The following is a 14,496-nucleotide window of genomic DNA, read 5'->3' on the forward strand; positions in this document are numbered from 1 at the left end:
TAAGTCGGGAAGAACCAAACATTGCAAACTAAAAGCAAAACCTTAAGTTGGTGTGTGTCCATAAGATCACAATCGCATACTGAGACATACCAAAATTATCCCAGAACTAAAAAAAATGGTTACAGAAGAAGAGTTTCACTACGAGGTACTTGTTGTTCTACAGCTTAGTCTTCCTCTGCGCCAGCACCGGCTGCTTGTGCAGCGTCTCTCCTTGGCCCACCTGCTTGTTTCGCCATTATAATCTGCATATTTTACATACACCAACCAGACCAGAGTATCAATATGTAGGCTTTTTACTCTACTCATTGAGTAAAGATGCAGATTTAATCAGATGTGCATACCTGGTCCACGCGAAGCACCGTGCACGCAGCATCGGAAGCATATTTCAAAGCAAATAACCTGCACATAGACTTAATGTCTTAGCTATAAATAAAATGAAACTAAGAGGAAAATATACTGTATTCTAAGTGGAGCAACTGCTACGCAATACAGACAAGTATGATAGAAAGATTCAACTGTTGAAAACTTACTTGGTTGCAAAAAGATCCCACACTTTTGTCTCTGAAACATCTTTACAAGCACCTTCCTCCAAGTCAATGCCTAGCTTTGTGTTTCCAGATCCGTGTCCAGTGTACAGAGAGGCAATGATTTCCATCGCGTTGAGGCCAGCGTTGTCTGCAAGGGTTTTGGGTACAAACTCGAAGCTCTCTGCGTATTTGGTGATGGCATACTTGTCCAACCTGAAAAATCAAGTCAAACCTCGTTTTTAGCCACCAAACCATAGGCCGTTTGTATAAGAAGCTGACTCTTCCAAATGAAAAGTGAGCAAAAGAAATTACCCTGTTTCTGCATTGGCATATTCCTTCAGTCTCTGAGCCAGTTCAATTTCAGTAGCTGCAGCCCCAGGAACGATACGGCTGTCTCTGCACATGGCCTGAGAAGAATAGTAGAGTTCAGGTAATAGTAAAAGTCAGGACAAATATTTGGAGCAAAGAAAAATGGATAATGGTGAAAAGATTATAAACCCAGCAAAGATTACCTTGTATGTATTAACTCCATCGTCAACAGCTCTTTCAAGGTCGTCCAAAATACTATCAGTGCTTCCACGCAAAACCACTGTAGAGATTGAGTTACCACCTTGCTCGTTTCTTGCAATAGTGACCTACATACATCAAAAGAAAACCCGGAATTGCTTATCAATGAAATGAAAAATATAATTAACCTGAAAGAACGAAATTGATTTCATAGGAGAAAGGAGTACTTACTGTCACACCACCAATTTCCTCAACAGATATGGAATCAACGTAACCCAGATCATCAGGGCTTGGCCGGCTTAGTTTCAACTGTGCAATAATTATAAAGTGTTAAGGACAAAAACACCATTAGATAGTCATAAAGAATGTGAATAAGAACTACTTACATGAGCCACAGCCCCAGCTGCCCGGCAGAAACGCCTGAGTTCAAACTTTGAGCTGATCTTCAAGACCATTATCCTGCCAAGAAATAAAGTTCATATTAGAAATGACACTATGGCAGTAAAAAACTTGTTTATCATCATAAGCAGCTAGAAGAGAATAATGTCAAGAGGTATCAAGAGTAAAAGCAGTGAAAAGGCTAACTATGATTAAGAAAATATTAGGTATTCACATACTTGTAGCGCTCACAGAAATGCAATGCCATTTCTCCAACTGACCCACCACTAACAATCACTTTGGCTCCTGATTCGGCAACAGCTTTAATCAGCTCCTCGACTTTAGCTTCCTCTGTCTTTGCATAGTTCTCTAGCTAGAAAACCAAACAACAAATCGGTTATAACATGGTTTACAACCCACAACCATACTTCAAAATACCCAGCTTTTAACCCTATCACATTGAAACCAAAGGGTGAAGAAACTAACCTGCTCAGCACTGTGGATCAAGACCGTTCCTTTTGTCTCTGTTGCAGTAGTATCAACGCCCCCAGCAAACACAGCAACCTGAAGACAGGAAACAGGAAAGACATAAGCACAAAGCTATCAATTTTAAGGGCATAAATCCGATAAAATCAGCCAAAAACGTGATCAAAACGCATAAACAAAAGAAAAAGATCTCACCTTTGCCTTCTCCATCCGCTTAATGCTCCCAACAGCATCGCTTCTCAAGACCATGCCACGAACAATGCAAGAGTTGTGCAATCCTCCTCCAAGAAGCTTGGCAACACGAACATTATCCACATTAAAGTTCGTTGGATTCTTAGGGCAGACTTGAATACACGCCTGAATTAAAAAAAAAAAACAAGTAAACTCATCAGCTAAAAAAAACTAAACCTTTTAGTAACTAACAATCAGGACAACGAAACAGAAACACTCACATCAGCAACCAAGGAGCATATAATCTCCTCTTGCCCAAACTGCTTACTCGCAACAGCAGCTCTCATCCTCGAAACAACTTCATCCTTATCACGCACATCCATCGTCTCGGAACCACTCTCAACCAATTGCTCCAGAATCTCAACAACCTGCACTTACAAACTCCATAAAAAAAAAAAAAAAAAAAAGCATCAACAATAAGTCACAAACAAACCAACAAACCTTAATGATAGCTTTGTTATATCCACTAATGATCTCACTAGGATGCAACCCCATCCTAATAAGCTCCTCCGCGTTCTGCAAAAGCTCCCCAGCAAATGAGATCGTCAGATTAGCTCCGTCCCCAATCTCCTCTTGCTGCGCCTTAGCAGCTAGCACAAGAATCTTCGCGGCAGGGTGCTGAATCTCCAGCTCGTTCACAATCGTAGCAGCGTCGTTGGTCACAAAGAGCTTATCCAAATGGTTTATAACCATCTTGTTCATCCCTAAACATCAGATCGAGCACATTAGATTCTAATTAGATCCAGAGAGAAACGAATCGAGGAAGCGATTAACGAAGGTACGAACCGTTGGGGCCGAGGGAAGTGCGAGTGATGGTGGAGAGCTCCTTGCAAGCTTCGATGTTTTTGATGACGGCTTCGTCTAGGCCCGAGAGGTGTCTGTAGCCTTCCTTGAGCATCGATTGGATTCCGTAAGGCTGCATCTTCTTCTCCGATTGAGATCTATAAGGCTTAGCTCGTCGCTTACTATAAAGTTAGTTTGAAAGAGTGTGAAAGTGGCTGTGGATTGATTGCCCTAGAAACCTTTTCGAGGTTTTGAAGTGTATTCTGTTTTCTTCGTTAGGACTCTTAAACGTCGTCGTTTGTCAAGCTTTCACGGGTTGAAGACTTCTGGGACGATGCGACAATCTTTAATTTGAGGGGTGAATAAGGATTTATGCGGAAGTTTAAGGACCACGCGAGAGAAAACGGAGTACTTCAAAAACATATTTCTTTCGTGGTCCCTAAACTTCCGAAAATCCTAATTTCCTCGCTCAAAATTTACTATTGTCGCATTGATATAGAAATTGATAGAGGGTACTTTTTGTAGACATACACATATAATACAGTTTTTTTTTTTTTTTTTGGAACACACATATAATACAGATAAATATTCATTTAGCAAACAAAATTGTATTGAAGAGTTTAAAAAGTAGGAATTAATTTTATTCATTGTAAATGATAGTTTCTCTAATTGATAAAAGAAAAAAAGATTGATAAATAAAACTAAGAATCTGATCAATGAACTGATATGAACTATGAAGGGAAGAAGAAATAAATCATGAGTTTTGTTTTTATCAGATGGTGCGTCCTCCTTATACAAGGAACAAAACATAATGTAATCTTGTTTAGAAAAAAAGCTTAGAAACCCAACATATATAATGAGGTTCTCAGACATCCAAAGCCTGAAGTAAAAAAAAAAGCATAATCCAAACTGTTCTTTTTTTTAAAATATTAAAAGTCATCTTTCCTCCCATTGATCTCAGTGAATCGTTTCAACAGTAGCTCCATCAAGCACCTGCATTAAAAAAACAATCAGAATCAACAACCTCAAGAAGATGCTGAAGTGTGCCTGTTTTTGATGGAGCAGGGTTTAAACAAGTGTACCTGTTTCTTTTGCTTGATCTTCTTATCTCTGATTATCTTCTGTCTCGTCTCATAAAACTTGAAATCATCAAGTATACACGTCTTGCTCATATACTCCTTGAAGATCTTTATGATCTTAATTCCATCTTCCAGTTTCACCTACAACAAAGCCATAAACGTTTAATCAAGTAATCACTCAATTCAAACATGGTTCAATAAAGGTTTAATAACAAACCTCTTGAGTGTCTCTGCTATTAGTAACAGGCTTGTTCTCATTATTCACAAGCGTAATGTGCCTCAAGAGACTGTTCGGTACATCTTTGATGATACGCCACTTCACAGGGAAACAACCAATCCACTTATCTTGCTGCCAATACTCCATTGTCTTGTTGAAATCAACAGCACCAATCATCTCCGCAACGCCAACAAACTGCCCACTCGCGTTCACCTGCAAGACAACAAAACCAATCAACAACGAATCACTAAATCCACAAGAACATTGAATGAAGAGTCTACTCATACTAACCGAGAACAGAAGATACACAGGACAATCTTGAGAACTCTCTTGATACGCAGCGTTCAACTTCTTGTTACCAGTCGGTGTGCTCGACCACATACCGTACTTGATACTGTTGTGAACATCATCTTCGCTGTAAGACTTGATCACAAAGAACTTCGCATTCACCAATGTCTCAGGGAAGTTCTCTACCACTGGAGAGTCTTGCTTCACTGTAGAGTTAAGACCTTCACTGCTCCTTGGTCCTCTACAAAGCTCGTTAAGCCTATCTGCTTTCTCTTCGCTGTAGCCACGACCGTAGTTGAAGCTTCTGGTCTTTTTATAACCATCAACAGGGTACCATCCTCTCCCAAGCTTCCAGGAATCGTAACCGAATGTTCCGTAAGCATGACCTGAGTCTATTACATTCCCATAGAGTCCATAGAGTCCATTGTTGGAATACATATGATCATTGTATCCAAATTGGTCATAACTCAGTGCTTCTTGTGAACTGTTTGGATTCTGTTAAAAAGAAAACATACATTATAGAGCCATAGAGAGACAGGTGAGAGATTGTAACAGAACCAACATACCATGAGATGTGAATAGGTGTTTAAACTGCTGTTGTGGCCATAACCAAAGCTCTGATCCTGGTAGCCACCAGAAGGATGGTTTGTTGGTAAGTAACCCCACGGATATGAACCAAAGAAGTCTCCAACATTCAGATTAGGCCTTCTTTCGCTTCCATGAAGAGATGGAGCAGTAAATGCACCAGAAGGTACATGTCCATACTGCTGCTGAAGAGACCCCTTCTCACAAAAACACAATCAATCAGTATTTAAAGACACTCCACACAACAATTTAATGTTTAAGTTCAAAACAGAAACAAGCAAGTACCTTGTTACGGTTCCTAGAGGCTTCACTTCCATCAGAACCCAAAGACAGCTCCTGAAACAAATCTGCTGTCTCTGAAAACCATTATACATACACAAAGCCAAGTCAGAAACTTTTTAATAAACAAAACCTCAAAATCAAGACAAAACACTGATGAAACTCAACCCATAAAAAGATTAAATCATGTGATAAAAACAAAAACCAACTCAGTATTTTTTTCAATAAACAAAAAATCATAATCGAATTGCATAGTCCAAACAAGACGAAACACTGATGAAAATAAACCCATAAGGAGATTTAAAAAAAAAACATGTGATTTCTATGTTATCTCCGGACACAAGCTAAGAAAGCAGACAATACAATCTACTAGGTTGTACAATCAATACCTAAGACAAGTTCTATGATACCAAAAAGAAATGATCTTTGAGTGAAAATGAACATTACCCAGAAGAGATAAGCCAGTGGCGAGGGTGTCGGGAGAAGAAGCGGTTCCAGCCATGTCGAGAGAGTATCGAGAAAAAGGTGAAAGCTTTGGAGGAGTAGAGAGCCCTAGGGAAAGGTATGTGAGCTTATCGGAACCTCGAAAAACCCAGAGGCTTCGTTGGGAGGAGGGGTTTATAGAAGAAGTTGTTTGTTTCTTCGTCTTCTCCAAGGCGGTGATATCCTTTTGGTTAAAGAGCAAATGCTCGATGGTAAATAAAGTACTAACCAGGGAATTCTAAGCGACGAGAACCAAAACAAACCAATCAAAAGATAAGGCTCTTCTTCTTAATGACACACGAGAAGATTCTGAACATTAATGTTGACTGCTTTTAGTTTAAATTTCCAAAAACAAATCTTTAAATTCAATTTTTTTAATTGTGATATAGTATATTTATTTTTATTACTCTTTTGTTACTGGAAAATATTCATTTGTATAAAAAATATAAATTATTTATTATTAATTTTTACTATACATTGTCTTATACTCCGAATTCGAAAACATGAACTGAATTCGATCCAATAAAAATAAATTTGAACCGATTTGAACATGACATAAATATCGAATGGATTTTGTTTTATGGTATTTCGGGTTATAAATATTATCTGAACCAAACCTGAACTTAAATGGATATTCGTTAGAATCCGAAATTTTCAAAATCTTCAATGTACCAAACATGATTTCAATTCCTAATATGTATCAAAAATACAAAAAATATTATTGAATATCTAAAATAATTAAATATTACATAAAGGTTGATGGTTGAAGGTGGCGGTTAAAATTTGAAGTTTTTAGATTTTGGTTTTGTTTTCATTGAATAATGTTTTCATTTCATGATAACTTGGTTTTGTTTTATGATTTTATTTATTTAGTTTTCTTTCTATCAATAACTATGTTTACTTTTCGTTTGGTTTTGAATGATCACATTGGATGTTTATTTTTTATTTTTGAATTGATTTTACTTATATTTTGATTACAAAATAGGTAGAAATCATGTACCTTAAAACCGAAAAACTGATTTTACTTATTTTTTTGTTACAAAGTAGGTATAAATTAAGTACTTTTAAACCAAATAACCAATTAGGACTCAAACCCGAAAGAACATCTGGTTGCACCGATTCTTTGAAGATTTACTAACCCCGATCTGAGTCCAATAGAACTCGAACCGGTCTCAGGGGATGATTTTGATAAACCTAAAAAACCAAGACTCAAAATTGGACAAACCGAAATCCTATACCAAATGCCCAAACCTACTAATAAGTAATAACTATCAACTGATTATATTTAATCAATTCAATTATTCAAATATTTTTAATTAATGTTTTTAAAAGTGTATAAAAGTATCTTTGAATTATAAAAAAAATTGTATAACAAAAAATTATAGGAAATTTTAATTTCAGAAACGAAAGGAGTATATTGTTATTTCTCTTATTAAAAATAAAATCTTAAGTATGCATTAGTTTTTCTGTCATTTAAAAAAAAAATCCACCATTATCTGTCATAATGTCATTTGTTATATGATTACGATTTTCCTTAAAACAAAACACACGAACTTATGGATGCCCCTCATGTTTTGCTTAAAACCGACACTCTAGGACTTTTGGTTAAGAGCAATTATCGTGAATTCCATTTGTTTAAGATGTATCGATATTGCGGATGTTTGTAACATGAAACGTATACACAACTGATGTTTTGAATTTTAGAAAATAAAACAAATTGGTTCTAAACTTCTAATATATGATGTCATGGCAAGAAAAATAAGTATACAATTAAAAACTATGTATCAGTTAGTAGTTTGACACCTATAGTTTTTCTTTTGTATATTTTAATATCATTGTTGTTGAGGTCGGTCTAGATTTAGCAGAATGTAAAAATGTGACTTTCATTCAAAACTCCCAAAACAAATACTCTCGGGCTCGCAAATCCTTATTCGCTCATCGTTCGGTTTCAATACGAGAAGCACTTCGCATATGAGTATTTGACCAATTGAGCACCTATAACACACAGAATGATATTGCATAGACATGCACAACCTGTCGTTTGCCTATATATGCACTCTATAATGCACCAAAACTTTCCAGTTAAGCGTAACTCAATCCAGCCACTAGTAAATTTAGCCTACCAAGACATATATTGTAGTATCCATAATTAATCACGTCTTCGTTTGATACAAATGAACGATCAGTCTTGTGATTCTTTGTTCGACTTTAATTTGGAAAGGCATCTAGTTCATTCATCTTCCTAAAAACTGTACTGGGGCTTTGTGTTTACTCAAATGATCGGGCTATAATATTTATCCCCAAAACGTACGGTCTAATTGATTCCAAATTAAACAACTACATTTGAATCTTAAGAAGTTCCACGGCTATAATTTACGTCTAATTATCACTCGTAAACGTATGCTTTACCGATCTAGGATACCAAATCATCGACGTCCAATACCATGCATTATGCATGTAGTGTGATCTGTTTTCACCGATCTCCATGAGTTAAACGATCATGTGACATGTTTTTCAGCTAAGTTCTTTTTTTTTTTTTGATTAAACAAGATTAGTATTCAGACTGAAACTCACTAATCTTGCTTACGTGGGCCCGGTCCACCAAGGACAAGACAAACCCGATTGTTTTACGTGAAAGTTAGAAAAAAAGAGAGTTAGAAATCTACAGCATTTGGTCATATATGTAAGTTAACACTGGAATTAAATAGATTTATAGTCTAAACCAACATATATGACTAAAACGATACAATTTTCTCATCTTGTGGAAACCAGTATACGATGTTGTTCATGCTAATTTTTTTGGTGTGTTTTGTTAGTCGTAAATAGTTTTATAATTTTCTTACCATTTTTTCTAAAAAATACGTTATGTCAAGCTAGTTACAGGATACTTGAATACAATACAACTTCTCACAATACAAGTAGTACACATGTTGTATATATACCGTATTTTAAACCAATACTTACAAAAGAATGTTATGAGCAAAATATATGCATACGCATGCTGTCCATGTCGATCATTTTCCTATAAACAACACATTTTACGTCCGAAGTTTTCGATTTGTAAAATTTTATTATATGAATATTCAGACACTAAAAAGAAAATTTATAAGAATATCATAACGTACATATTAATAAAAATATCAGCCACAGAAAAGAAAATGCACGCGAGGGAACCCAAGCGTCCTAGCGATAGCCAATCAAAGTGTACTGTACGCTGTACCCATTATGGGAGTAATAATAATATATAAAAATAAAAAGTTAACGTTGCAAAACGAATTTTGAAAAAAGAAATTAAAATAGAGAGAATTAACAAAATAGTATTTAGTAATTACTCCATTCCCCAAGAAAAATAAATATTTGATCTAAACATGAAAAACTTTATTCCCAAAAATTGCAATCGGGTGGGGGTCATCTTCATCGTCTTCTTCACTATTAACCCTAAATCAAGCCGCAACTACCTCTCTCTCTAGGTTCCTCTCTCTCTCTCTCCTTCTCTTACTTCACAGATGAGAAGCTTTTTCACATTCTAATCGACATTGCAGGATTTGAGAAGGAGCTTTAATCGGTTACTCATTTTTTGGAACTCGAGCTGGAGGAAGAGATCTAAAAGTTATTTGATTCTTCTGGATCGATCCTGTTCAACTCTCTTCGTAGTCAAATCATCGTTATCATTGAAGTATTATTCAGAAATCGATCTTCTGGTAAATAGACTTTTATCATCTTCGATTCGATTCGATTCGAGTCCTGCTCTTGTTGTGATTGTTGTGCATTTTGTATGAGTATGCGAAAGATAGTGACTTTAGATGATTATCGAGCTCAATGTTATGATACTGATGAATGGTTAGTTACAGCTAGCTTTCTTTTGCTTTAGGAGTTTGTGTTGGTCGAGCTATGAGGTTGTTAATCAATCACCAGCTCTTTGTAATGGTGTTCACTTTAGGGAAGCTTCGATTTTTTCTAATTAGTTTTTGATACTGCTGAGCTACTTATCATTCATTGTAAGATCTAATTTTGGCTAGAGATCACTTCATCATTCTCTTTACATCAGTGTAGCTCGTGTTTTTAGCTAATTGCATAAAATAAACCGTTTTTTTTACACAAAACCTTACACTCTTCTTTCTATGACGCAGGTAATCTTAAGAGGTGACTGAAAAAAAGATTTTTTAACGTCTTGAATGGACTAAGAATGCCAGAGTTAAGAAGTGGAGCTAGGAGATCAAGACGCCTAGAAGATCAGCCTAACAACCCTCAGGTGGTTGAGCAAGCTGAAAATATCGTTCCTCCTCCTCCCCAGACTGCAACAAGGAGGAGAGGTGGTGGTAGAGGAAGGGGGAATGCTGCTTTAGCTAAAGCGGCTGTACCTCCGAGACCAGCTGCTGCCGGTAGGGGCAGAGGTATCAGGTTGAGAGACTTAGAGCCAGAGCCTTGTGAGGTTCGTCCTGCTGCAGGTGCTTTAGGGGCCACTGAACCTGCTTTAAATCGAGTTGAAGGGGTAGCTGATCAGGATATTGCTGCGGAAGGTGGTGGTAGCCCGGAGAAAATAGCAGGCATGGAAGATGATTCCAGCATGGGTCCAGTCCCTGAAAGGGTAAATTCTGTTAACCTTATGACATCATTAACTGAAGTTCTGCAATGATACATATATGAAAAGTTCTAGGATATGTTTTTAAGTTCATCATATTAGTTTTTATAACCATTATTCATCATATTAGAACTCTTTAGATCTTTTGTTGATATGTGGTTTGCAAGCCATGCTGTTTATTTGGGCATTGTGTCAGCTTTTCATTTGAGAGAGATTCACTATATTTTCATTTTTTTTATAGGTGCAAGTTGGAAATTCTCCTGTTTATAAGACAGAGAGGAAACTCGGTAAGGGTGGCTTCGGTCAAGTTTATGTTGGCAGAAGGGTGAGCGGTGGTAGTGATAGGATTGGAGCAGATGCAATTGAGGTATAGTAGATAAAAGCCTGGTGAAAATCATAGGAGTTGACCAAAAATGTGAGTTTTTTATAGAGAGAGTTTATTATTTTCCTTTTCAGGTAGCTCTGAAACTTGAACACCGAAATAGTAAAGGATGTAATTTTGGCCCACCTTACGAGTGGCAAGTGTACAAGTAAGTCTTTCATGCTCTAAAATTTCGTTACCAGTTTCTCTTGTGATTATTTGTCACTACTCATCTGTTCTTTTTTTTTCTGCTGTAAAGTACGCTCAATAGCTGTTATGGAATTCCTGCTGTACATCACAAGGGTCGTCAAGGAGATTTCTACATCTTGGTAAGCGTTTAAGTAGAGCCTGGCTACCCTTTGAGAGTAGTAAGGTACCGTTTATAAAGAAACATCTATAATTATTTCAGGTCATGGACATGCTCGGCCCTAGTCTTTGGGATGTTTGGAACTCTTTGGCTCAATCGTAAGCACTTTGATCATAATTTATTTTCATATAATCCATGCTAATGCAGATGTTCTAAATTTATCATCATATGTGGTTAGGATGTCACCAAACATGGTAGCTTGCATTGCAGTGGAGGCGATATCCATTCTTGAGAAACTGCATATGAAGGGGTTAGTGCGATTCTTTGTTGTTTCCAAATTCTTAGCAAATATACCATTTACTTTGGAGCAAAAAGATTTACATTTACAGCTAAAGTTCGCTATCATTGAGCTAACCATAACGCCATGTTCAATCTCTACATCAAACAAGGTTTGTGCATGGAGATGTGAAACCAGAGAACTTTTTACTTGGTCAGCCTGGAACAGCAGACGAGAAGAAACTGTACCTTATTGATCTTGGTCTGGGTGAGTTTCTGTGATACTGATATGTTTACAAACATCCTGAGTCATGTTGTGTGTTTTCAACTGATTTTTATCATTCTTTTGTCTCTGCAAAGTTCTTCTGAGATATTTTTAATCGTTCTTATCATATATCATCTTTTATTTCAGCATCAAGATGGAAAGATTCGCACTCAGGCCAGCATGTTGAATATGATCAAAGACCAGATGTATTCAGGTATTGTTGATTGGTGCATGCTACTGTTTTCTATAAACATATCATATATATAGATTTATTTTACTTACATCTTTGTTATGCTTCGTTTGCAGGGGAACAATAAGGTATGCAAGTTGTCACGCACATCTTGGTCGTACTGGAAGTCGGAGGGACGATCTGGAGTCATTGGCTTATACATTGATATTTCTGATGCGGGGAAGGTTACCATGGCAAGGGTACCAGGTGAGTTTTCTATCTCTCTATTCACAACCAAAAACCTTTTTAGTTCCATTTCTAGTTCAGTGATATATGGTTTTTTGTACGCAGGGTGACAACAAAAGCTTTCTTGTTTGCAAGAAAAAGATGTCAACCTCTCCTGAATTGATGTGCTGTTTCTGTCCTCCCCCATTTAAGCTGTTTCTCGAGGCAGTTACTAATATGAAGTTTGACGAGGAGCCGAACTATGCCAAGCTTATCTCGATCTTTGATACTCTTATTGAGACATGTGCTATATCTAGACCGATTAGAATTGATGGGGCTCTTAAGGTGGGTTGTCTTTGGTTCCTATGGTTATTTTTTACGGTTTACAAATATTTTATAAGTGCTGATGATATCTTTGCTTTTGTATGAATAGGTTGGCCAAAAACGAGGAAGATTGCTTATCAATTTGGAAGAGGATGAACAGCCGAGGAAGAAAATCAGAATCGGTAGTCCTGCTACCCAATGGATCTCAGTCTATAATGCACGTCGTCCTATGAAACAGAGGTGCAAAACATATAGTTTGAGGCTTTGCATTTATTGCTTTGGTTATAATCTATTTGGCAAAGTACAAGTAAAGTTATTTGTTTCTTTTGGTACATTGCATGGCTTTCCTTTGTATAACCAGTCTGTTTTCTTGTTACTCTTTGTAGATATCATTACAATGTTGCGGAAACAAGGCTGCAGAAGCATGTAGAGAAAGGTACCGAGGATGGCCTTTTCATAAGCTGTGTAGCATCAGCAGCTAATCTCTGGGCCCTCATCATGGATGCTGGGACTGGGTTCAGCTCTCAAGTTTATGAATTGTCCACAGTCTTCTTGCACAAGGTAGATTCAGCTGAAGCATTCTATCTGTCAGACTTCATCACCTCACTATTTGTTTATTGATTCATTACAGGACTGGATCATGGAACAATGGGAAAAGAACTTCTATATCAGTTCCATAGCTGGTGCTAATAACGGTAGCTCATTGGTCGTTATGTCTAAAGGTTAGTATTCATGCCTGATGTCTTTTCTTTGGGGGCATGAAGCCGTTTAACTTATTCTACTTCATGTGATGATGATAGGAACTCCTTACACCCAGCAATCTTACAAAGTCAGCGACTCATTCCCATTCAAATGGATAAATAAAAAGTGGAAAGAAGGGTTTCATGTAACCTCCATGACCACTGCTGGGAGTCGTTGGGGTATAGTAATGTCCAGGAACTCAGGCTATTCTGAACAGGTTCCAGTCTCTTAACTTCTCAACCCCTTACAGGCACTTCAACATTTCTAACTTTGTGTGGGGGCAGTATAATGTATTAATGATGTCTTCGTGGTGTGTGTATATATATGAAGGTGGTGGAGCTTGACTTTTTGTACCCAAGTGAAGGAATCCACCGAAGGTGGGAGAGTGGATTCAGGATAACATCAATGGCTGCAACAGCAGATCAAGCGGCTCTTATATTGAGTATACCCAAACGAAAAATAACCGACGAAACCCAAGAGACTCTCAGAACTTCTGCTTTCCCAAGCACCCATGTTAAGGTTTGGTTCTTTAGCCATAACTGTTTCAAGAAACAAATACTAACGTTGGATTCTTCCCCAGTTGTTTGTTCTATGTAGAATGTCATGACTCTTTTACTTTTTGTTTCAGGAAAAATGGACCAAAAATCTGTACCTTGCATCAATATGCTATGGTCGGACCGTGTGCTGAATAAAACACAGAGTATACTGTGTCACCCTCTCTCTAGGTTTCAACGATGACCTTCTCTAGAAGCCTTACAACGTGAAGCTTTGGTTTGAGTACCAGTTGCCAACATATGTGTGTAACTGTGTAATTGAGATGAAATTTGTCTCACCTATGTATTTTAGTAAAAAAAGCTAAGAGTAAAAACAGAGTAGAAGAGATGCATTATTAATAGAATTGAAGAGCTGGAAGAAATTATATGCAGCTTCTGGCTTATTGCTACTACATCTTTGCTGCCAAGTTTCTTTATATAAAATCTTATTGGCCTCAAAGAGGAATCAATGCATACGATGAACCGGTATATATTGACCAATGACTAATATTTGACAAATGAGTAATGACTAGAAGAAGCTAATCCATGTTTACTTGCCCCACAAGACTGTCGTCTATACACTTGACTAGACGTCAATCAGTTACTTCTTTCTATTTTCTGGTTCCTATAAGAAGATTGACAATATAAGAAGAGATCAATGACTGAATTAGTTTTATACGAGGCTCCTTGTTTGAAGGTCTTCATTGTTTTTCTATAGTTACGATGCTCGACCAACTATGTCAGCTGGCTTTAGTTTTCTTTATATCAGATTGTATGAAACAGTTTACGAATGAAATCAATAGGTGACAAATAAAACAGAGAGATCAAAAGAGAAGGCAAATGTTTCCATTTCAAGTTAAACCGGTTCAG

At 37.1% G+C, this 14,496-nt stretch overlaps 3 protein-coding genes across 3 annotated transcripts; 1 reads left to right on the forward strand and 2 right to left on the reverse strand.

Annotated features, from left to right (window-relative positions):
* Positions 1-21: 21 nt before the first annotated feature.
* On the reverse strand, positions 22-3,186 carry LOC106445308 (T-complex protein 1 subunit theta). The gene is made up of 13 exons (XM_013886829.2): positions 2,916-3,186; positions 2,571-2,833; positions 2,351-2,497; positions 2,094-2,255; positions 1,899-1,976; positions 1,652-1,785; positions 1,421-1,493; positions 1,266-1,343; positions 1,040-1,162; positions 840-934; positions 531-740; positions 342-399; positions 22-242 (listed from the first exon to the last, which is right to left on the reverse strand). Exons 1-13 carry the CDS (start codon positions 3,049-3,051, stop codon positions 165-167), a joined length of 1,635 nt encoding a protein of 544 aa, XP_013742283.1. The 5' UTR covers positions 3,052-3,186; the 3' UTR covers positions 22-164.
* A 473-nt stretch (positions 3,187-3,659) lies between these two features.
* On the reverse strand, positions 3,660-6,059 carry LOC106445311 (YTH domain-containing protein ECT1). Its single transcript, XM_013886836.3, has 7 exons — positions 5,808-6,059; positions 5,367-5,437; positions 5,063-5,278; positions 4,500-4,991; positions 4,209-4,421; positions 3,995-4,132; positions 3,660-3,905 (listed from the first exon to the last, which is right to left on the reverse strand). The coding sequence occupies exons 1-7, from the start codon at positions 5,860-5,862 to the stop codon at positions 3,870-3,872; spliced, it is 1,221 nt and encodes a 406-aa protein (XP_013742290.2). The 5' UTR covers positions 5,863-6,059; the 3' UTR covers positions 3,660-3,869.
* A 3,054-nt stretch (positions 6,060-9,113) lies between these two features.
* On the forward strand, positions 9,114-14,086 carry BNAC01G40370D (casein kinase 1-like protein HD16). The gene is made up of 18 exons (XM_048745770.1): positions 9,114-9,313; positions 9,386-9,544; positions 9,974-10,431; positions 10,667-10,792; positions 10,882-10,955; positions 11,046-11,115; positions 11,196-11,251; positions 11,332-11,403; positions 11,543-11,637; positions 11,782-11,848; positions 11,941-12,070; positions 12,155-12,373; positions 12,462-12,592; positions 12,739-12,913; positions 12,984-13,074; positions 13,153-13,310; positions 13,424-13,612; positions 13,722-14,086. Exons 3-18 carry the CDS (start codon positions 10,030-10,032, stop codon positions 13,779-13,781), a joined length of 2,115 nt encoding a protein of 704 aa, XP_048601727.1. The 5' UTR covers positions 9,114-9,313; positions 9,386-9,544; positions 9,974-10,029; the 3' UTR covers positions 13,782-14,086.
* The last annotated feature ends 410 nt before the right edge of the window (positions 14,087-14,496 follow it).

This window comes from Brassica napus, chromosome C1, assembly GCF_020379485.1.
Source record: "Brassica napus cultivar Da-Ae chromosome C1, Da-Ae, whole genome shotgun sequence".
NCBI lineage: Eukaryota > Viridiplantae > Streptophyta > Magnoliopsida > Brassicales > Brassicaceae > Brassica > Brassica napus.

What these genes read in the sequence shown, in the direction of transcription:
- LOC106445311 (XM_013886836.3), bottom strand. Translation starts at nt 5,862, where the DNA reads ATGGCTGGAACCGCTTCTTCTCCCGACACCCTCGCCACTGGCTTATCT. An exon ending in CACTGGCTTATCTCTTCTGG is followed by an intron (nt 5,438 to 5,807) that starts GTAATGTTCATT and finishes AATGGTTTTCAG; the next exon opens with AGACAGCAGATTTGTTTCAG. An exon ending in CTGTGTATCTTCTGTTCTCG is followed by an intron (nt 4,422 to 4,499) that starts GTTAGTATGAGT and finishes GTTGTCTTGCAG; the next exon opens with GTGAACGCGAGTGGGCAGTT.
- BNAC01G40370D (XM_048745770.1), top strand. Translation starts at nt 10,030, where the DNA reads ATGCCAGAGTTAAGAAGTGGAGCTAGGAGATCAAGACGCCTAGAAGAT. An exon ending in TGGGTCCAGTCCCTGAAAGG is followed by an intron (nt 10,432 to 10,666) that starts GTAAATTCTGTT and finishes TTTTTTTTATAG; the next exon opens with GTGCAAGTTGGAAATTCTCC. An exon ending in TTGGAGCAGATGCAATTGAG is followed by an intron (nt 10,793 to 10,881) that starts GTATAGTAGATA and finishes TTTCCTTTTCAG; the next exon opens with GTAGCTCTGAAACTTGAACA.
- LOC106445308 (XM_013886829.2), bottom strand. Translation starts at nt 3,051, where the DNA reads ATGCAGCCTTACGGAATCCAATCGATGCTCAAGGAAGGCTACAGACAC. An exon ending in CATTTCTGTGAGCGCTACAA is followed by an intron (nt 1,494 to 1,651) that starts GTATGTGAATAC and finishes ATTTCTTGGCAG; the next exon opens with GATAATGGTCTTGAAGATCA. An exon ending in CAGCTGGGGCTGTGGCTCAT is followed by an intron (nt 1,344 to 1,420) that starts GTAAGTAGTTCT and finishes ATTATTGCACAG; the next exon opens with TTGAAACTAAGCCGGCCAAG.